We start from the raw sequence: 26,461 nt of genomic DNA, 5'->3' as shown, positions 1-26,461 counted from the left end.
GCTTTCTGCCTGTAGTTTTGCATTCTATAGAAACTTCAACTAAATGGAATTGTATAGTTGTTGGTTTTTTGTGTCTGGCTTCTTTTCACCTAGCATAATGCTTTTGAGATTCGTGTTGTTGCATTGATCAGTTCTTTTTTTTTTTTCCCCCTTTGGCTGAGTATTGTTCTGTTGTATGAATATAACACATCTTATTCATTTACCAGTTGCTGGGCATTTGGGTTGCTTCTAGTTTTTTTTTTTTTTTTTTTGGGGGGGGTTGCTTCTAGTTTTTAATTACTATGAATAATGCTGTTATGAATATGTGTATACGGGTCTTTGTGTGAACATATGTTATCATTTCTCTTGCATATATACTTAGGATTGGAATTGCTGGGTCATTTGGTAACTAAAACTTTTAGGTATACTTAAACTTTTAGGTAACTTAAACTAACCTTAAACTTTTCAGACTGGTTTCTGAAGCAGCTGTACCATTTTACATTCCTACTAGTAGCGTATGAGGGTTCAAATTTCTTCTCATTCATGCCAACGCTTGTTATTATTTGTCTTTTTTTATTATAGTCATCCTAGTCAGTGGGAATTGGTATTGCATTGTGCTTAATGGTGTCTTTTGAAGAGCAAAAGCTTTAAATTTTGCTGATCTCCAGTTTCTCAAATTTCTTTTATGGATCAATCTGCAGGGCACTGGCATCTATGGAGTCTATCGCCTGAGCTTCCTTGCCCTGTGTTTCTGCTTGGCTGTTTGAAGATACCAAGCAGATCAGGCTGTTTATCCCACCTCCACTTCCCTGCCTTGTCTCAGTTTTGACAGTGCTCACATTGTTTGAGGGCTGGAGCAGCTGGTGGGCCTGCACGTTCACTGGCTCTACTTATGTTCTTCCTGCTCCAAGCCCCTTCAGGACTGGGGTGATTATGGCTTCCCACTCTGGCTAGTCCCTTGAAACCTCACCATCCTCTGTTGTTTCTCTAGCCCCACTCTTTGTGTTATTTTCAGGTAAACATGTTTGATCATGTCACTTTACTCCTGGAGAATCCTGACTGACCCAATTTGGACTGAAAAGCATTTCTGAGACAGGTTGGAAAATGATGGCCTGTGAGCTAAATCTGGCCCATCACATGGTTTTTGTAAATCTTTATTGAGACACAGCCATGCCCATTTGGTTTTGTATTGTGTATGGGGCTCAAACTCACAACCCTGAGATCGAGTCGTGTGCTCTAGTGACTGAGCCAGCCAGGCACCCCTGGGAAATGTTCTCTTTTGCTTTTTGCCCTTGATAGTCGAGGGAAACAAGTTAGAGAGGAATGTTGGAGTGGTTATTTAGTCAGTCTTCAGGGGAAGACTGGGAAGCATGGGAAGTTATCAACCACTGTCCGTGCTTTTTGTTTTTAATATCGCTTGTTATGAAATTTATTCATATTTTCATCGCATAAGCACAAAGAAAAAAACCCCTAAAAAGGTGATATGTTAGGGAAGTAACCCATGTCCTAGAAGATGGCAAAGATGACATCTGCCACAATGCTGTCCGTGCCAAAAGCAGACAACAGTCCACCCCAGCAACAGTAGGAGCGTCCTCGTGGTAGCATTGGTCGTCGTGTCACAGGTTCCCCAGGGGGATGTGATCCTTCTGTTGAGTGGCGACAAATGAAGAGGGTTGTGTCACAGCTAAGGAGCACTGGCCTCTCAAGAGCTGTGTTTTACTCTAATCTTTACTGTGAGATTTTACTCTCCTTGCAGGCCAGCAAGTTAGCTCTCAGTGTTTCATGCTGCTGATAGAAGGTAAAAGGTGGCTGGGTCAGGCACGAAGGACCGTTTGCTCCTCACAGCCTTGGCAGTGGTCAGAGTATCAGCATTTTTGCTCTGGTTCCCCAAGTCCCAGTTCCCAGAAGGTGATATGAAGAGGGTCAGATGGTACCTGCACGTGAAGTGGTTTGCGCTTAGCCTGCTTCTCAAAGAGTGAATCTTTTATAAATGGACCATTAGCATCTCTGCACTTTGCCTCAGTCAGACACTGTCCTTCTCATCTAGGGCTGTTGGCTCTTCAAACACTTGTGCAAATATACTTTGAGCCAAAAGGCAGTTGGTGCCTTGCTCATATCATGTGCAGAAATATAAAATATTCAGGGGAAGTTTTTGCCAACTAGAGTTAAGGATTCAGCATGTTTTGTAGCAAGCAGTAAACAAACAAGCGCCACTCAATCAGGAAGCAAGTAGTTCCAGAATAGTCATACTATGGGTGCTTGTTTTACTTAGTGCCTAGCTTATGTGACTAGCTGCAGAAACTGCTCAGGATCAAGGGGTGGTTTAGACTTTGCCATTTGGGACACTCGGCAGGGATGTTTGGGGGGTCAGATCCCCTGGTGAACTGCCTATACCAAAAGTATGTAACGGCCAGTTATTTCCGTCTTTGACTCTGAGAACCTCTAAGATCGACCTGGCCGTATTCTGATGAAATTGCTACATCCAGTTCACTAATCTGGTTCTTATTAAGAGGAATTGAGTTGGTGCTTATGGCAGTGACTATATTTGAGATATTATTACAAGTAATAGTTATTGATATTACAAAATACAGTGGTTTTAGGGGCATCTAGGTGGCTCAGTCGGTTAAGCGTCCGACTCTTGATCTCAGCTCAGGTCTTGATCTCAGGGTTGTGAGCTCAAGCCCTGCTTTGGGTTCCACGCTGGGTATGGAGACTACTTAACAACAACAACAAAATACAGTGGTTTAAATAGGATGACTTTCAAATGTTCTCTCATATAACATCTAATAGTTTTAGGTTAGGGATGCCAGTGTATTTCCAAGGATGTCCAGGGGCTTTGGTTATTGCTCTGCCATCCCCTAGGGCAGGGATGGACAAATTTTGCCTGTAAAGACTCAGAGTAAATATTTTAGATGGCTGTCCCAACTACTTAACTTTGCAGTTATAGCACAAAAGATGCCATAGACAGTAAGTAAATGAATAGGTGTAGCTGTGCTCCCATAAAACTTTTTTTTTTTTACAAAAGCAGGCATTGGGCTGGATTTGGCCCAATGTCCCTTGCCCTAGGAAGTTGCTTTAGTTTGCATCATTGAACTTGATTACTACAACATCTGTGTTCCAGATTAAGGGAAAGAATATGGCCAAAATTCAGAAAATATGCTTATGTGTAAGTTGTAGAGAATTTGCATGTTGCACATTTCACTTTCTGATCCCAGTGACTCAAACTCTCTTAGTCTGGTAAGTCTTGTCTCTACCTGGGCAGTCATGTGCCATGGGAACAGGGAAATGAAGGTTTTTGGGCACAGTAGTGGTGTGCCACAGTGGTATGATGTCTAATTTATTTTAAACTCCTTCAGAACGGAGAGGCATAAACCCATGTGTTCATTTAAAGTACGTTGTAGGTCCATTCAGTTCCTCTTACTGGGAATCAACACTCCAGGGATGGCTTTTTTTTTTTTTTAAAGGTTTTATTTGAGAGAGAGAGTGAGAGAAAGCGCACACAAGCAAGGAGACGGGCAGAGGGAGTGGGAGAAGCAGACTCCTGCTGAGCAGGGAGTCTGATATGGGGCTCTATCCCAGGACCCTGGGATGATGACCTGAGCCAAAGGCAGACACTTAACTGACTGAGCCACCCAGGTGCCTCTCCAGGGATGGCTCCCCCCACACCCCCGCCAAGGGATGGCTTTTAAAAGCATTTACAACTTTCTGTATCTCAGTCAAGACTAAATTCTTAAGTAAATGGGTTTTCATTGGTGACATTAGTCGTTTAATATTTAGCAATATGGATATTAGAAATGGATGCTTATTACTGGAATTAGTGCTATTCAAGATATTTGTTTTTTTTTTTTTTAAGATTTTATTTATTTATTTGACAGAGAGAGACACAGCGAGAGAGGGAATACAAGCAGAGGGAGTGGGAGAGGGAGAAGCAGGCTTCCCGCTGAGCAGGGAGCCTGATGCGGGGCTCGATCCCAGGACCTGGAATCATGACCTGAGCCGAAGGCAGACGCTTAACGACTGAGCCACCCAGGGGCCCCTATTCAAGATATTTGGATTGGCTGAAATATTTCTGAGACCTTTCACCCTTGAATAGACATGATACAAGAATTTAGTAAGGCATTTATCTCTAGGGGTGGTGCCTTGCACTTGATTTCCTTATTTTTGATATCCCACCATCAGAGAGGAGGATTTCTGATTGCCTTATAGCAACTATAAAGATAAAATCATGCTTTTGGAGTTTCATTATGCCTCCCTTGGTGACACTTCTATGCAAGTTGGTGATTTGACAAGAATTGGGATTTTATGCAGCATGTGAAACAGGCTGTATGCTGTCTTTTTTTTTTTTTTTTTTTAAGATTTATCTTTTTTATTAGAACACATTATCAGGGAGAGGGGCAATAGGAGAGGGATAGAATCCTCAAGCAGATACCCCACTGAGTGCTTGATCCCAGGACCCTGAGATCAGCACCTGAGCCAAAACCAAGAGTCGGATACCCAACGGACGGAGCCACTGAGGTACCCTATGCTGTATGCTGTCTTGCTGAGAAATGTTTGTTTAATAAATGTATGTGTGGCAGACTTTGGACTGAGAGTTGCTTTTATTATTAACTTTTCAGCAAGATGGGTTAAAGTAGTAACTAATCCTTACCCAACTTTTCCTGTTCAACTTTTTGGTGTCTGCCACCAAAAGACCTTAAGAGTTGTGTATGACCAAGTTGGCCTAAATTTGTTCATTGTTTTCTTTTCAAATTTTGTGGTAAGGACATTCAAGATGAGATCTAGCTTCTTAACAGTGTACAATAGATTATTGTTAACTGTAGTTAAACAATGTTGTTACATAGCAACATAGCAGATCTCCAATGTTTATTCATCTTATGTATCACTGGAACTATGCCTGTTGGTTACTCCCCATTTCCTCCTCCCCTCACCCCTGGTAACCACCATTCCAGTCTTTGATCTTAGGAATTGGGCTTATTTTAGATACCTCCTGTAAGTGGAAACCTGAAGTATTTTGTCTGTCTTACTTCACTTCGCATAATGTCCTCAAGTTCATCCATGTTGTCACATACTGCAAAATTCCCTTTTTTTAAAGAGACTGAATAGTTAGTATTCAACTGTGAGTGTATACCACATTTGCTTTATCTATTTAGCTGTGAGTGGACATTTAGATTGTTTCCAAACACATCTTAACTATTGTGGATAGGGCTGCAATGAACCTGGGAGTGCTAATAGCTCTTTGAGATCCTGATTTCTTTTTTCTTTCTTTTTTTTTTTTTAAGTAAACTCTGCCCCTGGCTTGGGGCTCAAACTCATGACCCCAAGATCACAAGTCGCATGTTCCACCGGCTGAGCCAGCAAGGCACCCCGTGGTAGTTCTTTATGTTTTTGAGGAACTTCGTAGTGTCTGACATAGAAGCTGTGCCATTTTGTTGTCATAAAGTTCTTTCACAACAAGGATTTTGAAATTAATGAATGCCAGCAATACCTGGCGGTCTTACTAGATTTCTCTTGTTAGTTTGCTTTCCCATGCTCCCAGTGACCATTTTCAGCCCTTTTTATAATCTTCTTATACCACCAATGACTGCTCTTTGAGTGTTCTTGTCTCTTGATTTACACACAAAATAGCAACTGCCAAAAGCCGGAGCCATTAGCTTCTGCCAACAGATCTATAAATCTACCTGTATTTATGCCCATTCTTGGCATCTTCCCACCATTAAGAAGGAAAGACACATTCTTGGTCGTATCTCTGCTGCTTTCTCTGCAGTGGTGGCTCGAGAAGGTCTTTGGAGAAGCCCTTCCAGGCAGCACAGCAACTGGGGAGTGGGTACTTGGGGAGCTTGTCTTGAACTGCGTAAAAGCTCTGTCTGTCCTTCTGTGTCTCCTGTTTGTCTTTCCTGTCTGATTTTCCTTCTTTTTTCTTTTTTTAAATTTAATTTTATTTTTTAGAAAGATTTTATTTATTTGAGAGAGGGAGAGAGCAAGAGAGAGAAAGGACGAGTGGGGGGAGGGGCAGAGGGAGAAGCAGACTCACTCTCAGCAGAGATCCGCCCCCCCCCCCCCCGACTCGGCGCTCGATCCCAGGACCCCGAAGATCCTGACCTGAGCCGAAGGCAGACACCTAACTACCTCAGCCACCCAGGTGCCCCCTCTTTCATCTTTTTTCTTTTTAAATCCTGGCTTATATTTTGTGGGGGTGGGGGTGGAGATGAGCTCTGTCCCTTTCCCTGTCTCCTGCTTCCCCATATCTCCTAGCTCTGCCACTTGATTGTCAATGTGAATTATTTCATCTCCTTACTTTTAAGCTCCTTACTTTTCAAGGGCATTTGTTCAAGTTTTTCCTAAGAAAAACTCCACTTCAAACCTTTTCTCAGCTATCACTCTGTCTCTCCCAGCCTTTACAACCAACCATATAGATAGCCCCTGCCCCACCCTTTCATACTTACCTCTGCACCCCCCCCTTCCCCATTCCACAGTCCATTTCACTGCGGTCTTGGTACATTGACATTGCTTTTGCTAAGATTTTGCTTTCATCCTTCCTGTCTCCTGTCCCCTACTCCGTCCTTCCCATCGCTCCCTGATGCTTCTACCAGGTGTCAGTGGTATGGCAATATGGTTCTAGTCATGGTGCTTTTCATTCTTTTTTTGTTTACCATATTCTCAGAAATGCATCCCTGCCAAATAAAGACTCAACAAACTCTTTGGTTTCATAATTGGTTCTGGGACAGTTCCCTTTACTGATAGGAAAACAGGATTTTTTTTTTTTTAATTCTTTATTTAAATTCAATTTAGTTAATGTATAGTATATTAATTTCAGGGGTAGGGGCACCTGAGTGGCTCAGTTGGTTAAACATCTGCCTTCAGCTCAGGTCATGATCCCGGGGTCCTGGAATTGAGTCCCGCATTGGGCTCCCTGCTCAGTGGAGATCCTGCTTCTCCCTCTCCCCCTGTCCCTCCGCTGCTTGTGGTCTTTCTCTTTCTCTCTCAGATATATAAATAAAATCTTTTAAAAAAATTTCAGGGATAGAATTTAGTGATCCATTAGTTGCATATAACAGTGCTCATTACATCAAATGCCCTCTGTAATGCCCATCACCCATTTATCCCTTCCCCTCACCCCCATCTTCTCCAGCAATCCTCAGTTTGTTTCCTAGAGTTTAGTGTCTCATATGGTTTGCCTCCCTCTCTATTTTCATCTTATTTTTCCTTCCCTTCCCCTATGTTCATCTGTTTTGTTTCTTAAATTCCACATATGAGTGAAACTCATATGGTATTTCTTTTTCTGACTGACTTATTTTGCTTAGCATAACACCCTCTAGTTCTATCCACGTCCTTGCAAATGGCAAGATTTCATTCTTGATGGCTGAGTAATATTCCTGTGTGTGTGTGTGTGTGTACACACACACACACACACACCCCACATCGTCTTTATCCATTCATCTGTTGATGGACATCTGGGCTCTTTCCATAGTTCGGCTTTTGTGGACATTGCTGCTATAAACATTGGGATGCGTGTGCCCCTTCGAATCACTATGTTTGTATTCTTTGGAAATACCTAGTAGTGCAATTGCTTGATCGTAGGGTAGCTCTATTTTTAACTTTTTGAGGAACCTCTACACTGGGAAAACAGGATTTTAGAAAATAGATTGAGAGTTTTGCAACTAGAAAAAACCCATTCTCTTTTCCCTGTAACTTTTAATTTTACTATTTGAAAATTATGTAAGTTATAACAGAAGAAAAATACTAAAGTCACTAACTCTGCCATCCAAAAATCACAAATAAATGTGTCATGGGTGCTACACATACAGTTTTACAAAATGGATTCAAAGCAAATATAGTATTTACTGATTTTGAAAAATCATTTTTTTTAAAAGATTTTATTTATTTGATAGAGAGCGAGTGAGTGCACAAGCAAGGGGAGTGGGAGAGGGAGAAGTAGTCTCCCTGCCCAGGACCCTGGGATCATGACCTGAGCCTAAAGCAGATGCTTAACTGACTGACCACCCCAGGTGCCCCTGAAAAATAATTATTTTCTAGGAATGAATTGCCTTCCTAGAAGGATATGCCAGAATGCTAGTCTGTTGACATTTGTATAAGTCTCTTTAGATACATCGTATAGAATAGAGAGAAAGGTTCTTTTTTCCCCCCTCTTAGAAATAGGGTTTTATCTGGTTTTTAAAAATGATTTTTCTGGGGGTGCCTGGCTGGTTCAGTTGGTTGGAGTGTGTGACTCTTGTTGTTGGGGTTGTGAGTTCAAGCCCCATGTTGGGTGTAGAGTTTAGTTAAAAAAAAATAAATAAAATCTTTAAAAAAAATGACTTTTTCCCCTGGGTTTTCAAATTAAGATTGATGCAGTTGGCATGCTTTTCTTGACCTTTTCAGTCTTTAAGGGTGACTTTTGCTTGTTAAAGAATTGGGTTAGATCTGGTGGATACTGAAACCTGGACAGATTGTATGAGGCATTGCTCTTCTAGGGCAAGGAGGACATCTAATCTACATTCTCTCATCCTGGCAGTGGCTCACCTTGTGTTGTGTTCGCATTGGGTGATAGCCCAGGGAAAACTCAAGTATTCGTGAAGATGGTAGAGAGTGCCCACCTAACTACAATCTTCTTGAGTGATAGGTTTCAAAAACAAAACCCTCCCAGCATGAGGAAACATCTTCAAAGCTGCTTATCTTCCCTATCTTTCTCAGTCTGTATTAGTTTAGAAGGTATTTAAAAGTTTTCACTCAGATCTGGTCTAGTGTACTTTTCAACACTAAGGTGCTATGTTTTTGACCAGAGTATCTTTTTAAAGCATATCTGACACATCTAATGGTCTAATATGAAATTTTCATTAACTCAGTTTTAAAATTCACGCACAATTTTTAACCTATCTATATCCAAGTGTTTAAAGTCATTTAAAGAAAGTCAGTGAGGAACATGATTTTTTTCAGTTCTGTCAGTTGAAAAACACTTTGTTAGATTATTATTTGGAAAATAAAAGGCTGGTTCAAGTGATTTTTTCTATTTAAATAATAAAATTTAAAATCTAAAACTAAAATCTAAAACTAAAATTTAAAGCTTGAGGAAATTAATCTTCAAAAACCTATTGGAAAAGCTTCTGAAGACTACTTCATACTTAAAATCTTTTTTCTTTTTGAAACTTGTAGCCAGCAATATCCTAGTTAATTGGTTAGTTCAGTTTAAACTTTTCCATGATTGTTACATATTACTGAAGTATTAAAAAAAGGAATTTATATTTTTCAAGGTGTTGAAATTCTTGAAACATAAATCCATCTAGTCAGTGTAGGCAGTGATAAGTCGCTCTTCAGAAGAACATGGCTTGAATGCAGTTCGTTTTGTATTAATAACCCAGTGAAATAACGTCAGGCATTTAGTACAATAATAACAACAAAATTGAAATTTGAGTTTCAAAAGTTTTAAAAATTTTTCTTTCCTGATTGACTCATAAGTAAGTATCTCTTTGGGAACTAAGGCAGCAGAGGATTCTAGTTGTTTTTTTTTTTTTTTTCAAATGGCTTTGCCCAGGATTTTTGCTAGTACTGACCCTGTGCTTCACTTTGGGTTTAAGATGCTAGTATAGCTTCTACCCTAAAGAAAGGTTTGTTTCTGAGAAATAAAAGAAACCAGTCAACCATTAGAAACAGCATGTTTTGCCTTTTCTTTGTAAAGCCCGTAAGCAGTTTTGACCTGCTTTTGACATTAATTTATTTGAATGTTTGTTTGAACAATATTGATCATCTGCTAAAATATGTTGTTAGGCTCTGAGCTAGATTCTCAGTATGTTTACAGTTCGTGATAACAGGAAACATGTCTTTTAAGATGTTAGTTATAAAACAAAAGGATGCAAAATTATATATGCCGTATGGTTACAAAGTGTATTTAGAAAAAAAGACTAGTCAAGGGGCGCCTGGGTGGCTCAGCATGATCCCGGGGTCCTGGGATCGAGCCCCGCATCGGGTTCCCTGCTCGGCAGGAAGCCTGCTTCTCCCTCTCCCACTCCCCCTGCTTGTGTTCCTGCTCTCGCTATCTCTCTCTCTCTGTCAAATAAATAAATAAAATCTTTAAAAAAAAAAAAGACTAGTCAAAATACTATTTAGAGTCTCCTCTTACTTTTTGATGCATGTTTATTATAAAAATTTTGGACATACACGTATGTGTGTATGTGTCTTTTAATTTCTTCCCATACAACCTTCAGTTCCCATATGTATTGCTAAGATTGGAGAATTTTTAATTTGCGATAGACTTTCACCTCAAAGACAATGGCTTAGGGGCGCCTGGGTGGCTCAGTCCTTTAAGCATCTGCCTTTGGCTCAGATCATGATCCCAGGGTCCTGGGATTGAGCCCCGCATTGGGCTCCCTGCTCAACGGGGAGCCTGCTTCTCCCTCTCCCTCTGCTGCTTTCCCTGCTTGTGCTCTCTCTCATTCTCTGTAAAATAAATAAATAAAATCTTAAAAAAAAAAAAAGATAACGGCTTAACAATGAAAGTTATTAAATAAACTGCCATCCATGTGTATCTATGAGTTAATGAGCTTTTAACACATAACATTGTGCTGGGAGTGATTTAAAAAGGAATTTAAGACCTAACCTCTGCCTTTCAGGACCTTCTAATCTGGTGGAGGAGAGTGTCTGAATTGTAACAGACAATCTATAAAGCAGTTAGAATAACGTTGCTAGGCAGGATGCAATTAAATGCCAAAATTTGCACTAAGTACTATCAGAGTTCAGATTAAAGGAGATTCATCTGAAGCTGAAGTACCTGGGAAAGACCCAGTGGTAGAAGTGAAACTTGGGCATCTTTAATAGTAGGTAGTACTTGGAGGTGAATAAAATACACAGAATAAATGTGGATTTAACTTTACTTTATCCCCACCTGGCTAATGTATTCTTTTTAAAGGATTGCTCAGTGTTCAGTTTCTTTCTTATAGAAAGAAAACCACAGCCATAGTTACAACAACAAAGTTGCACTGGGCAGGGCGCAGAAGAGGAGGAGCGTTCTGGCCTGAGAGGGGAAGAACAACTTGAGATTGGGTGGGGTGGGGAGGGGGGAAGCAAGGCAGAAATAACCACAAGAAGAGCCTTGCTTTGAACATGGGAATATTTAGGAACCCTTTGTGAGCCTGGCTGCTTTTCTTCGCAGGGGACATTATTAAAGATACTACAGAGTGTATATATTTGAGTATTTTCCATTAAAATATTGATGTGTAAATCTCTTGGGCATGATATAATTTTTTTACTTATTGGAAAGTATTGAATTGATAAAGATAACTCAACTTTCTAAAAGATGACTTAATTGGTTTTATTTTTTATAGATGTCATTTAAAACAACGTGCTTCTTAAAAATTCATGGCTGAAGAATAGAACTTAGCAATACTCAAAAGTATTTTCCATCTTGGACTTTGAGGGGGGTGGGATCATAAAAGTCCAGGTAGATGTAGGTGCTTTAGTTTTTATGTCTGCCTTGTAAAATAAATTTAAATGGATTGGAAGTTCCTTAAAACTGTTAGGGAAAGCCATTTCAAAGATATATGAATCCTTTTATCATTTTAAAAGAATAGTTTCTTTCAGAAATAAGTTACTCTTTTCAGTAGTGAATGCCTCACCTCAAGCAAAAATAGGTGTAAAAAGGTTGTACAGTGAGTAGTCTTAAAAATGGAGCATATATTTCTAAGTTTTGAGTAGACTTAGAATTAATGCATATATCAGCTCTTCTAGGAGTAAAGGTAAAAATGGATGAGGATCAAATGTGAGAGTATTTAAATGATTGTCAAGATTTTCTGGCTCGTTGATATTGAAGTCTTTAGTTCTGGACTTTAATTTGTGCCTGGTGCTGACCTGATGCTGTGCAGGGACCCTCACTGCATCCCTTCATTCAGTTTCTCTAATTATCCCCACTTCCTGGGGAGTTTGCTTAGAACTGGGCATGAGTGCTTGTTAGGAAAATATTGGACTACTGGCTACATGTAACAGGGTAGTTTTTGATATAAGATTTATATGTAGATGAACTGAATAGGGGGCCAACGTTTGCAGGGGTTTTATTTAATCAAATTAGTAGGGAATATTATGGAAGTTCTCTGGCTAGACAATGATTAGGCTTGTAATAAATGAAAGTCATGGTTAATATAGTTCCTGAGCTGATGTGTTACACTGTTCTTTTTTTAGTGCACTTTCAAGAAGACCTGACTACTTAAATAAGGGAAACAATCACATTTGCAATTTTGTGTGTATTCACAAATGATGGGAGTTCTTTTTGCTGGGAGCATCTGTTAATGCAGAGATCTGTCTCTTCAGGTTCATGTGAAAATGGCGGATGAGGCTGTCTGTGTTGGCCCAGCTCCCACCAGTAAAAGCTACCTCAACATGGATGCCATCATGGAAGCCATTAAGAAAACCAGGGCCCAAGCTGTGAGTCTGAATGAATCTATCTACCGCAGCTGTTTCATATATAGTGAGCAGAAAGCTAGAGTTTGTATTCAGAAAAAAAAAAAATAAGAAAGAATGATTGAAAATGCTGTTGCTGTTAGTTCATGTCACATGAGTTAAATGTGGCCGAATTCGCTACTGGAAATCAAAGGCTTTGTAGCATCTGGCAGTGTTGGTCGCTGGTCCTGCAGGTGGCTGTGGGGTTCAGCTTTCACACCAGGGAGCAGTTTCAGTTCATTTCCAAATTTGTTAGAAAAAAAAAAAAGAAAAGAAATCCCAATTAGTTTTGAGTATTAACCCTTTCAGTGCAATAAGAACATTAAAAAAATCTGTTATAGGATCCAAAAGATTCTTGTTTAAATTGTTTTAATCATTTAAAAATTACGTATACCTGGTTACACATCCAGAAATAAAAACTATGCAATTGGTAATTATTTTAGTTTGATAATGTCAGTAGAATACACTTAACTTACAGGGAAAAATCAGTAATTCTTCCCATCTCCAATTCTGTTTGAATGGGGTGGAATCCAGGGAAGAATCTGGTTTCTGACATCAGGAACTGTGTTTTGTTGGTGCTGTGTGTGTGTGTGTGTGTGTTTTATAGATCAGAGAACTAATTATATATAATGTTGCAAACTATGCAGAGTTATCTCTGAAATTGGATGGAAACAGCCAACACCAGCAATTAGCCTGGAGTACTTCAATTAGTGTTCACATGTCTTGTGAAAGAAATGTTTTAGTTAAGATACATGTTTAAATAAATAACTGAATTCATGAACCCATATTATAGATGTTTACAGTTTATTATCAGAGTTAATGAAGGTAAAACTCTTAACTCTTTAATGATAGCTTGTCAGAATACAATCTTTTGTTAAATGTTTCTATAAAATGCAATTGGTGGGGTGAAACTCTTTACCTGTGATGCAGTTGTTTAAATTCTGTACCAGGTTCATAAAACATTTAAAAATCTCAGATGTGTAGCTACTTCTAGATTATGATATTGGCTCCTTGCGAAATTTGGCTTTCCTTACAGTAGAATTGTTTTCCTGGAAATATGTTCAGTCTTGATTGATAATAGGCTAAATTTGTTTGAACAGTGTGATAGGCCAGGATGATAGAACTTAAATCATAGCAACATGGTTTGTGAGAGGATAGCATAAAATGATTATGAATGGTTAAGTGGGCCAAGCAGGGAAAGAAGAGTACATGTTAGAAGAAAAAAATTCAGTGTATAAAGAAAAAGTAAAACCAGATTTCGACTTTAGTTTTGACCAACACTGCTCATTGGGTGGCTGAGTGTATTCATGTGGTCAGGAATAAAGTATGTTAGTTGGCTTAGCCAGATTTTTGGAAAGCAGCATTTCCCGGGACTCTAAAGAAAGGGGAATTAGGAGTTTTTCATCTATCTCACAAATGGTTTCTTTTAACCTTGTTCTTTGGCCCACCAACTATTAAAAAATTTGGCTTAGGGCCAAAATTAGCCTCAGAAAAAGTAGGGAGAGTTCAGGTTGTGTTGAAATAGATATAGGTGACCGGCAGATTTGTAGGTCAATGGTCCTGATTACGGTTAGGACAAAGGTGGTGTGCTGTAAGTGAATATTAGGCAGTTTCTTGGAATTTGGGTCTGTACTCAGGAATGTGTGTTGCAACTGTCAATATGTAGGAGAAGTAACCTGACTCCAGGCCCTTAAAATATAAACACATGAGTGCACTCTCTATGTTGCTTATAAAGGTTTTGTGACATGATAAAATTGAAAGTGCTTTTTGTTTTCATTTCTAAGGTACATCCAGGTTATGGATTTCTTTCAGAAAACAAAGAATTTGCCAAATGTCTGGTAAGTTAGTAATGAACCAGAATCTGTTAACTTATATTTCAGAAAGCAGTATAATGGTGTTACTTTTGTAACTGTGGGTAGTGATGAATTACAGATATTTTAAAAAAGATTTTATTTATTTATTTGAGAGAGAGAGAGAGAGAGAGAACACGAGCAAGGGGGTGTGGGGGGAGCAGAGGGAGAGGGAGAAGCAGACTCCCTGCTGAGCAGGGAGCCTGACAAGATGCTGATCCCAGGACCCTGGGATCATGACCTGAGCTGAAGGCAGGTGCTTAACCCACTGAGCCCCCCAGGCGCCCCTGAATTACAGAATTTTAATTGACCTGTCAGTTCTTTGAAAATTATTTGTGAAAAGTGAAGTTTTTATTCTGTAACCCAGGTCTTGGTTTGAAGAATAAAAGTGGAAAAATTATAAAATCATCTTTATACCTAATGAATGACACCAAGTTTGTTATATATTTTATGGACTTTTAAAAACTTCAGCTCTTTAGATTTGTAGCTACCTGTGTCAAGGAGTCCAGTGATTTGTTATTTTACAAGAGCATTATTTCTCTTTTCATTGCGTGTTGTGGCATTTAAGATCAAATCTTACTGCCTTCTCTATTTTGGGAAAAGATTTATGCATGATCTGAGTCTCAGATATTACCACCCTGATTGGGTGAATTGAACTGATTTCCCAGGTGTATTTATAACTACATTCAAGATGGTACTGAAACCTTAGTTTTCAGGTGCTAAAATAGGATTTTGAATGTTTCGAGAAGCTGATTACATCAGTTATCCCAGGTGTTACCTTAATTTATTATTCTAATGTGTTATACTTTGTTTCTGTGAAATGCTTGTGTTTTGTTCTTTCATGGATTCAAAATTATTTATGAATGTAATTTTCTAGATGACATTTCCACTTAAAATCCATAAATTTAACTTGGACAGTTTTTAAGAACCAAGAGTTCTAGTTTAGAACAATCTATTTTAACCAGGTGAAAGATTAAAAACTAGGGCCTAAAGATGAAACTGAGGCCTACAGATATTGTGATGTAAGGTGACATAGCTAATGGTAGTAAGTGTCTGGAGAGGGCAGAGTGGGTGGAAGCAGCCAAAGGTCCAGATTTGCCAGGTTGTGTGTAGTATAACCACACTTTCCCACTTACATTCTTTTTCGTTATCGTCTTGTTTGAAATTTTGGCTGTGTTCTGTCGTTATGTCAGAAAGGGATTTGAATATAACACGTATGAATGTGCCTGTATAATATAAGGTACTGAATTTAAGTTGTATAGAGGAGGCGTCTCTAAACCATGGCCCGTGGCCCAAATGCAGCCTGCCGCCGGTTTTGTAAGTTAGATTTTATTGGCACAAAGTCAAGCTCATGCACTTATGTGTCGTCAGTGGCTCCTTTTGCTCTGTAACAGTGGAACTGTGTAGCTGTAACAGAGATCAAGTAACCTGCAAAGCCTAAAATATTTGCTGCATGGCCCTTTGTAGTAGAAATTTGCCAATTCCTGGTATTAACTTCTCTGAGTCTAAGAGAAGTTAAATGACATGGCCATTATGTTCATTCATGCATTCATTTAGTCATTAAAAAGTGGTTGTTTGGTATCTATGTTTAAGGTATTTGAGAAGGGTATAAAAATGAATCAGATGTGTGTCCTGCTCATGAGGGGCTCACAGTCAGGTCAGATAATTCAAGTACACAAATGACTTCAATTCAGGGAAGAAAATATTATGAAGAAGTTCACATTTTCCTTAAATGAAGATTATTTCCATCAGGGGTTTCATGTTAAAAGAGTGCAGAATATATGAATGATTACCTTCCTTTCTCATGAATTTTCTTTCTGATCTCCTCTCCTCCATTTCCCTTTCTCAGAGCTATGCGTCAGCCAAGCCAGAACACCGTGCTGTTCTCAAACGTGCCTGGTTCTTTCGTGTTCCATCCTTTTTGTGTTTCTTTGCCCAGGGGGCACACTTGTCTTCTCCCACATTTCTAACGATTGCCTCTCCTGAAAGGCACAGTTCACGTGTTACTTCTACCAGAGTAGTTTCCATATCCCTCTGGTGAGAAGTAATGTCTTTCCTCTGTTTTCTAGAGCATTTTTTTTTTAAGATTTCTTATTTGATATACTACTTTACATATTAGGTTAAAATTATTTCTGTATATTAATTTCCTCTTGAGATGAGACTTGGCCTTGTCAGTCTTTCTTTCCCTTTTGTTTTATAGTCTAATGATTTCAACATAGTGGATTCAGTGAATGTTATGGAAAGATTAAATAATCATTAGATTAAGAATTATAAAACAACATGCAAGAAAACTTTCTCCTATCACAAAACGGACTGTTTTATAGCTAAAAAGCAGTATTGCCGAGTTTTGGCTCACTATGAAAATATGCAGCTAGTGATAACTAACCTCTTGGTTTTTGTGCATCATGGCAAGATTCCTTTTGGGATATAATTTTCCTAGCATTAAAATCTTTTCCCATTGGAGTGTGCCATTTAAAATGCTCCTTTTGAAAAAAATAAATAAATAAAATGCTCCTTTTGGAATGTCTGGTTATAGGTGGTAAGTTCCATTAAAAAACAAAAAACAAAAGACAACAGCATTGAAATGAAATTGCCTACTGATTTTGTTAGGCCATATAAACATTGTGTGGTTGGTGACCAGCCATTGAAATTCAATAGTTACTATCGCAAACTGAGTATATTCTTAGATATCTAATTTCCAATGTAGTGGTAGATGGATTACCATGTTGATAGATTATCATATTGATGGTGATTACCATCATGATTACCATGTTGATGATGGTGACTTAGCAAGGAGGAAATGGATTTTTTTTTTAAAGTTGAATACTGTGGAGTTCCCTTTATTGTAATACCATATCCTATGTTTGAGATTTAATCAAATATGGAGATTTTTTTTTCCATTTATTTTTAGTTCCTTTTTTTAAAAAAAAGATTTATTTATTTTAGAGAAGAAAGAGAGGGGGAGAGAATCTTAAGCAGACTTCTCGCTGAGTGTGGAGCCCAACATGGGGCTCGATCTCACAACCCTGAGATCACGACCTGAGCCAAAGCCAAGAGTTGGCTGCTTAACCAACCGACTGTGCCACCTAGGCACCCCAGTTCTGTTTTTTTTTTTAAACTGCTATTCAAAGACCCGCATATTTATTTTGTTTGTAGAAAAACTAGTTGTGCTTTGTGTAATACATTGTTGTTTTTAGTTAACAACTATGAATAATTTCTGGATTTTTTTTTTTTCCCCTGAATTTTTGCTATATATTTGCATTAGAAAGTATACAATAGGGGCACCTGGGTGGCTCAGTCGGTTAAGTGTCTGCCTTCGGCTCAGGTCATGATCCCAGGGTCCTGGGATCAAGTCCCGCATCAGGCTCCCTGCTCACTAGGGAGCCTGCATCTCCCTCTCCTCCCCGCTCTCCCTCTCCTCCCCACTTGTGTGCTCTTTCTAGCTATCTTTCTCTTTCTCAAATAAATAAATAAATAAAAATCTTAAAAAAAAAAGTATACAATAAACCAAATATAAAAGCATACTAAAGTTTATAAGTTTTCTTTACAAGACTAATTCTTTTTTTTTTTTTTAAAGATTTTATATTTTTATTTGACAGAGAGACACACAGCGAGAGAGGGAACACAAGCAGGGGGAGTGGGAGAGGGAGAAGCAGGCTTCCTGCCGAGCAGGGAACCCGATGCGGGGCTCGATCCCAGGACCCTGGGATCATGACCTGAGCCGAAGGCAGACGCTTAACGACTGAGCCACCCAGGCGCCCCCGCCTTTTTTTTAAATAACAGCCTTCACTTGGGGCTCTGTGTGGGGAGTGTATTTGTGGGTGCAAGTGATAACTGTTCTTTATCCTTAATTTACATGCAATGGGATCAGATTACACGGAGTCTGTACTATACCTGATTTCAACAACATCATACCTTGTTTTTGCTTAAATCATGGAAAAGACAAAGCTACAAATAACCCTCGTGAAGAAATTTAAGTAATTTTAATGTGCTGAGCCAACAGATTTTTATTTGCAGACTGTTTTTCATTCTGTATTTCTTCTCTGGGTTCCTTGTATTCTGAGCAGTAAAAGCAGAGTGTTAGGAGGCTATGAGGACTGTTAGAATGAAGAAAAGAAATTCCAAGAGCTTTGGAGAGTAAAATTACCTGTTCCTGGAAAGGGGAGGTATTGGTTTAAGGAGATTTCATAGTGTTCCTAGTTACTTTTCTAGCTTACACACACACACACACACACACACACACACACACACACACACACATTTTCATACTATTTTATGTTTAAGTGATGCAAAGCATTATAAGTTATAGTAATTAGCTTTATGAGAAATTTGTTTTATTAAATAACTTGTGTTTCATGTTTGGGTCTTACTCATGTATTTAAAAGATATGTGTGTATATGCATACAGACGGTGAGTTCTATCTGCAATGCTCAGCATTGAGGGTATAGAGGAGAACTATAGCAAGCATGTTAGGTTTGATGATTGTATTCTTTTATCTCCTTTCACTGGACACTTTTAAACAGGATAAGGAATATAACAGTAATGAGGTGTGATTTTTCTATCCATTGGATTAACCAAAAATTTTAAAAAATAGCTATAACATCCAGTGTAGGCACGTATACAGGAAAGTTGTCTTGTTCTTGGGAGCGTAAATTATTTTAGGGTTCTTTTTGGGGGGGGGAGTGGTGTGCCAGAAATTTGCTAGTATCTATCAAAATTTAAAATGTATATATTCTTTGATTTGACAGTTGCAGGCTTATAAATTTCACCTACAAAGATAAACTTTTTTTTTCCCCAAAGATTTCATTTATTTATTTGACAGAGAGAGACAGCGAGAGAGGGAACACAAGCAGGGAGAGTGGGAGAGGGAGAAGCAGGCTTCCCGCCGAGCAGGGAGCCCGATGCGGGGCTCGATCCCAGGACCCTGGGATCATGACCTGAGCTGAAGGCAGATGCGTAACGACTGAGCCCAGGTGCCCCTAATCTGATAGTTTTCATGTGTATTTTCTGAGTTTAGATTTTTTTCCTGTTGAGATTAATAGTTCGGTAGGATTATACTGCTATATACATGTACATAATACTGTAGTTTACCAACTACTTTGACACATGATTGCTTTCTTCCATGCAACCGCTGAAGCTGGATATTATTAACTCTGTATAACAAAAGGAAAACAGTAACTCAGGTGCAGTGACCTACCAGTAGTCACAATCTGCTAGTAACAGTCAGGACTTGACCCAGGTTGGCTGACTTTTGGGTACAGAGAATTTGGGGGAAAAACAAAACACTGTATCCTAATTGGCAAAGTTGGAAAGAGAGAACGTTCAAGGAGAAGGCAAAAAAGACCAAAGTAACTGTAGCCAACTTGGCCAAAGCCCATAGAAACCTTAGAAACCATAGAAACCCACTTTGTTATCATATAGGCAGCAGGTGATCAGATTGTAGGAAAATGACTGCTGCGTAGGTACAAACTGGAAGACGGCATTTTGCTAGGTTGTTTCTCGTCAGTTATGACATAATCCATAGTGTGTTATTAAAGTATGTTGTAAGTGGTTCATAACTAATACTAAAATTCAAGTTAGCAAGTTGGCCAGTGGTTTCATTTAACAATATTTTTGTTAAGATAGTGTAAAGTAAATTTAAAGGGATTCATATGATACCCTATTCACTTGTAGTTGTAAAAACTTTTTTTTTTTTGAGTAGGTGAATAAAGGAGAGGCTTAGACCTTGCAAATCCAGAATTGTATATAACTCTGATTTTATCTATGTGGGCTGTGATCTTGGTAATTCACAGAAGTGTTTTGTGCATGACTGTTGAAATTGATTTATATTATGGCTTAAGAATGTTGAGAAATAGGGGGTGCCTGGGTGGCTTAGTTGATAAAGCATCTGACTCTTGCTTTTGGTTTAGGTCATGATCTCTGGCTTGTGAGGTTGAGCCCTGTCCCTAGCTCCCAGCTGGGCATGGAGTCTGCTTATAAGATTCTCTCTCTCGGGCGCCTGGGTGCTCAGTTGGTTAAGCAACTGCCTTCGGCTCAGGTCATCATCCTGGAGTCCTGGGATCGAGTCCCGCATCGGGCTCCCTGCTCAGCGGGGAGTCTGCTTCTCCCTCTGACCCTCCCCCCCCCATGCTCTCTCTATCTCATTCTCTCTCTCAAATAAATAAAATCTTAAAAAAAAAAAAAAAAAAAAGATTCTCTCTCTCTCTCTCCCTCTCTCTGCTTGCCTCTCTCTCTCCCCCTCTCCCTTTGCCATCACCACCACCTTACCCCCTCCCCCGCACGCTTTGTCTCTCTCTAAGAAAAAAAAAAAAAAGTTGAGAAATGTTACTAATATATTTTGTAGATACAGTTTTAACTACATATGTTTTCTTAACATTAGTAGAATTCACGTTTTGGACACAGATCTCTGGTTTTATTATGTTAAAATTAAAAATTTTCAAGAATGTAAAATCTTAAATTTAAGTCACGTGTATGTTGAAAGAGAAGGTTCCCTTCATCTGTGCAACTCTGACCTCAAACCCCATTTAATTCCCTGGGGGTTACCACTGTACCCCTGCAACCGTATTTATAGTCATCTGGAGGGAGTGAGTGTGTGTGTTAGAATTTTGCTATTGATTTGTAATGTAGGATACTCTTATTTGCTTAAGTAGGGTTTTGTTTATAAGAAAACAAGTGGCACAGAATATTTCTTGCCTTCCCCCAGGCTCTTAAAAATAGGTATGGAATGCCAACCTTCAGATATCACTAGCACCGTTCTTACTTTATCTTCCTGACAATCTGTGACGTATTATTATCATCCTTGGTTTTAAGAAGAGAGAATAATCTCAGAAATAAAGGCTTTGCCCAGTGTCACATAGCTAGTAAATGAGAGTGTAGTTTCTAACAAAAGTTAGAAATTCCCAACTCAGTAAATGTTCCAAACTGCTTCAAAGATGAATTGAACCTAGACCAAATTGTTAGTGTTTTCTGTTTTGGTTTTTGAAATGATAGCTTTGGCTGGTACCTATTTTTGCTTTTGGAGGCTTTTATCTTTTTGCTATTGGTGTGCCATTTTTAAGGTCTAAAAACAATTATCTTTGTTTTTCTGATCTTTTGATCTTGGACACCAATCAGAGTAACTGTCTTCCCTTGGATTTGCTGTGAGTGAGCTGGTAGAGCTGTACAGTAGTCCTTGATACCCTTACTGCTCTGTGATATACTTCTGTTGAATTAATCTGGTCTCTGTGGATTTGGAGGAGAAAGTTCAGTGACTCTTTCCTTCTGACAGTTTTATAATGTATTTGTAATTGTGACTCTTAAATGTCATGTTCAGCAGAATTTATGAAAACCTATGCAAGTAATTTCATAAAACCGTTATCATAACAGAATGTCCTTTGAAATGTTTGAGAACACGTTTCTTTTCCTGGATGTTGGATTAGAGGTTAGCTTCTAGAATATATTTGTTTAAGAATTTGAAGATGATGTTGAGTAGAAATGCTCTAACATGGGTAACTTGAAAAGGAGAAATTTCCCTTTATTTCTAGGGAGTTTTTTTAAGGGTGTAGACAAGGCAAGTACATTGAGGATTGTGGGTTTGGTGACTTCAATAGGAAGGTTAAGAATCCGGGATTTAACTAAAAAAAAAAAAAAAAAATCTGTGATTTGATGAGATTGGGATTTCGTACCCTATCCTTAAAGTTAAAATAGCTTGGATTTATACTCAGGCTTTCCTTCTCTCCCTCCTTACTGTCCCCTTGCACTTACTAGCACAGTCTGGAATCAGTTAGAATTCTTGCTTGGCCATTTTGTAGCTGTATGATCTTGGACAAGTGGCGTAATGTTAACTCTAAAGACTCTCAAGTGTCTTATGCTTACAGTGTGCACAATATGCACTTTTCCAACTGACTGTTCATATTGAAAACATGTCTTTTGTAGCCAGCATGTAGGTGGGTTGTACTTTTTAAATCATTCTCATAATCTTTATCTTTAATTGTAGTGTTTATTATGTTTTTTGGTTTGCCTTATTTTCTTTAATAACAGCTTTACTGAGATACAGTTCCCATGTCCTAAAAGTCACCCTTTTGTGATAAGCAATTCAGTGCTTTTTAGTACTGTCATGGATTTGTGTACCCTCACCAATATGCAATTTCAGTAAGATCTGTTAACATTTAATATATTAGTGATGTGACTGGATTTATGGCTACCATTCTATTTTCCTGTCTTACTTGGATTATCTTAATTTTTGGAATTCCATTTAAATTTATCTATGAAGACCTTTTCCATTTTTTAGTGTTTTTTCTAGGTATTGCAGTATACATCCTTAATTTATATGGTCTATTTAGAGTTAATATTATACCATTTTAGGTGTGCCTGGGTGGCTCAGTTGGTTAAGCGTCTGTCTTTGGCTCAGGTCATGATCTCAGGGTCCTGGGATCAAGCCCTGCTTTGGGCTCCCTGCTTAGCAGGGAGCCTGCTTCTCCCTCTCCCTCTGCTGCTCCCCCTGCTTGTGCTCTCTTGCTCTCTCTCTGTCAAATAAATAAGTAAAATCTTAAAAAAAATATATACCATTTTAGGTAAAATGTAGAAATGTTAAAAGTGTATAGTCCCCTTCCCCTCTCTTTCCGTCAGCATTCTCTGTGTTACCATTGTCATGTGTATTTCATCTGCATATATTATACATTCCATGGGAAAAATGTCATAATTTTTACTTTAAACATGTTTAAGGGGAGTTAGGACATTTCCTTCATTAATGACCCAAATATCAGTCCCTTGAAATTAAGATTGATTTTCATTTTGCTCTATTTTCAGGGTACCTTGAAGAAATTATGATTTATTTTTGTCTTTTATTATATACGTATTTAATGTGGTATATCATATATAACATAGAATTACCTGTTTCACCATTTAAAAAAATTTGGAATGCTTTATGAGTTTGCATGTCATCCTTGTGCAGGGGCCATGCTAATAATCTTCTCTATCCTCCCAATTTTAGTATATATGGGGCCCTTTTCACCATTTAAAAAAAATTTGAGGAGCGCCTGGGTGGCTCAGTCGGTTAAGCATCTGCCTTCAGCTCAGGTCATGATCCTGGGGTCCTAGGATTGAGCCCTGCTTTGGGCTCCCTGCTCAGTGGGGAGCCTGCTTCTCGACCTCTCCCTCTGCCTCTCACCCCTCTGTGCTCTCCCTCCCCGCTCTATCTCAAATAAATAAATAAAAATCTTTAAAAAAAAATTTAAAAAATTTTTGAGAGAGGGTGAGTGAGTGCCTTAACGGGCGGCCTGGCAGGGGAGGGAGGGACAGAGGGAGAGAGAGAATCCCAAGCATGCTCCCTCCTGCTGAGCGTGGAGCATGAAGCAGGGCTTGATCTCAGGACCCTGAGATCATGACCTGAGCCCAGATCACTAGTCAGACACTCAACTGACTGAGCCACCCAGGTGCACCCCTTTTCACCATTTTTAAGTGTACAATTCAGTGGCATTAAGTACATTTCGAGTGTGCGGCTATCTCTGCTATTCATGTCTAGAAATGTTTCATCATCCCCAACTGAAACTTTGCACCCATTAAACAGTAACTCTCTGTCACTGCCACCCATACCCCTGGTAAGGTGTGTTTTACTTTCTGTCTTTATGAATTTGCCTATTCTAGGTAACTCTTATAAATGGAATCATAGAATATTTTACCTTTTGTGTCTGGCTTATTTGAGCATAATGTCCTCAAGCTTCATCCATGTTGTAGTGTATGTCAAAATCTCATTGCTTTCTAAGTCTGATAAAGTCCATGGTATGGCTGTATCACATTTTTATCTGCCATCTGTTGATTGTCACCCAATTTGTGCATGAGTAGAAGGCAGAAATCATGCTTTTTAATTCTTTTGTATCACTGAAGCTTTCAGTAGATGCTTGTTAACTATTCAGTAGGTGAGAGAAGTTGCTGAATTAAAACTTGGAATTCTGGAAATAAATATAGAAAGTGCACATTGAGAAACTTCCCTGTGTTTTTAGGTTGCAGTGCTATTTTTAATTTATAGTAACTTTGTGATCTCTTAAGGTTGAATTTCATCTATTTATTTGTGTATAACATCTAAACTTAGAATTCAGTAGGAAGGATTTTTATTGTTGTTCTAGTGAAAGTAATAGATTGAAGATTTTGTCAGATTAAATGAAGTACATTAATTATCACTGTTACATATAGTGATTCTTATTGCCTCAGATACATTCTAAAATTAAACTTTTAAGTGCATCCTTTCTAAAACAGGCAAAGAAGCAGAAATAATGAGATGATTGCTGGGGTTTTGTTTTTGGACTGGACCTTATCTAAGGATACTGTTATAGAGTTCCTGAGGTACCATATTGAAGCACAGTATGTGATATGCTAATTTGCCAACCAAAGAGTATTCTGTTCTTGTGTATGCACAGTTCCCAACATACTTATGGCATATTTGTTTGAATCCCGTGTATATTTTCTTAGCTTTTTATTTAGTTCTTCACATACTCATTGTTTGGTTCTGAGCTCCCTAAATTTGAGAAATGCTGTGCCAAAAGGTAACTGGGTGGCCTTTTTAGAGAAGATGGTACCCAAAAATCTCTCTGAATGGGTGACCTTTAAGCTGAGATGCCACGGGAGAAGAGCATTCTAGTCAAAGAGCAAGATTTCTTTTACTACCCTTCCCCTCCCTGCTTTGGCATTCTTTTCTGGCCTTATAATTACGTGTCATGTCAAGGACCTTTACTTATTCATCTCTGAATTCCTGTTGTTTACCACTTTACTTACTAGTCATAAATAATTCTTTGCCAATTTTAATGGAATTGTTTATATATATTTCCATATATGAGAGAAACTTTTGGAAAGAGGCTTAATCTCCTTGCTGCTCACATCAAGCTCATTTGAAATACAGTTTTACTTTTAGAAATAACAAATATTTATTAGGATCTATTTCCTATTTTACATGAAAAAAATCTTATATTGGATATCTATATATGACTGTGAGTATAATACGGTTTTGTCTTCTGTACATATTAATGGTAAGTTAGTTTTGCAGTCTTTATGCTTTGGAGTTATAACTTGGGCCTATATCAGTGAAGTATATACAGACTGCCTGTGGTTTTTATAATCATTCCTGCTATAACTATTGTTTATCACACCATTTAAAAGCAAAAGCTATTTATTTATTTTTAAAGATTTATTTATTTATTTTAGAGAGCGAGCTAGTGCGAGCATGAACTGGGGTGCGGGTAGAGGGAGAGAGAGAAACTCAAGCAGACTCCCCACTGAGTGTGGAACCCAATGCGGGGCTCGATCTCTTGACCCTGAGATCATGACCTGAGCAGAAACCAAGAATTAGACGCCTAACCGCCTGAGCCACGTAGGTTCCCCAAAGCGAAAGCAATTTTAAAAGTGAATAGTAGAGGGGCGCCTGGGTGGCTCAGTCGTTAAGCGTCTGCCTTCGGCTCAGGTCATGATCTCCAGGTCCTGGGATCGAGCCCCGCATCAGGCTCCCTGCTCAGTGGGGAGTCTGCTTCTCCCTCTCCCTCCACCTTTCCCCACTGCTCCTACTCTCTCTCTCTCTGTATCTCTCTGTCTCAAATGAATAAATAAAAAATTCTTTAAAAAAAAAAAAAAAAAAAAAAAGTGAATAGTAGAGAAAGATGAAAGGAAATAAGGAATCTAGGTAAAGTAAGAGTATAGGCAACAAGATCGATTGTGACCACGATACAAATGGATGAGATTTCTACCAGTGGATGAAATTTCTGCCTTTAGCAGATTGTTAACTTGTTTTGAGTAGTTATTCAATAACTGTGTGCCAGGTGCTATGCCAAGCACTCTACATGTACTAGCTCCATTTGCTTTTTATTTTTAAAATTTTAAATTAAAAAAAAATTTTTTTTTTTTTCCTTTAGAGAGGGAGGCTGGGAGGGGCAGAGGGAGAGAGAGCGTCTTAAGTAGGCTCCACACCTAGCGTGGAGCTGGACGCAGGGCTTGATCTTACAATCCTGAGATCATAACGAGCTGAAATCAAGAGTCAGATGCTTAACGGACTGAGCCACCTAGGCGCCCCTCCATTTTCTTTGTGTAACTGCCCTGCAGGTGGATAGTTCTGTTTTCACTTTATAGATGTAAGAAGTAAAAGGAAGGTGTGTGTAAGCAAGTTCAAGGTCAGACAGCTATTAGTGCCAGGGCAAAGACTGGAATGCAGGCTTACCTACACTCCTGTAGCTGCCTAACTACTACTG

At 38.8% G+C, this 26,461-nt stretch overlaps 1 protein-coding gene and 1 non-coding gene across 6 annotated transcripts in view; one reads left to right on the top strand and one right to left on the bottom strand.

Annotated features, from left to right (window-relative positions):
• Positions 1-26,461, top strand: part of PCCA (propionyl-CoA carboxylase subunit alpha) — a 396,319-nt gene that overhangs the window by 53,184 nt on the left and 316,674 nt on the right. For all 5 annotated transcript variants that reach the window (XR_013446865.1, XM_078070126.1, XM_078070127.1 and 2 more), the window contains exons 5-6: positions 12,274-12,387; positions 14,187-14,240. Coding sequence is in view for 4 of the 5 variants with exons in the window: in XM_078070126.1 (XP_077926252.1) it covers positions 12,274-12,387; positions 14,187-14,240 (168 nt within the window). In the remaining variant the exon portion in view is untranslated. The remainder of the gene's footprint in view (positions 1-12,273; positions 12,388-14,186; positions 14,241-26,461) is intronic.
• On the bottom strand, positions 23,140-23,247 carry LOC118534528 (U6 spliceosomal RNA). The gene has a single exon (XR_004916727.1). It is a non-coding gene; the product is annotated as a U6 spliceosomal RNA (small nuclear RNA).

This window comes from Halichoerus grypus, chromosome 4, assembly GCF_964656455.1.
Source record: "Halichoerus grypus chromosome 4, mHalGry1.hap1.1, whole genome shotgun sequence".
NCBI classification, from domain to species: domain Eukaryota; kingdom Metazoa; phylum Chordata; class Mammalia; order Carnivora; family Phocidae; genus Halichoerus; species Halichoerus grypus.
This window is presented reverse-complemented; position numbering and strand designations above follow the sequence as displayed.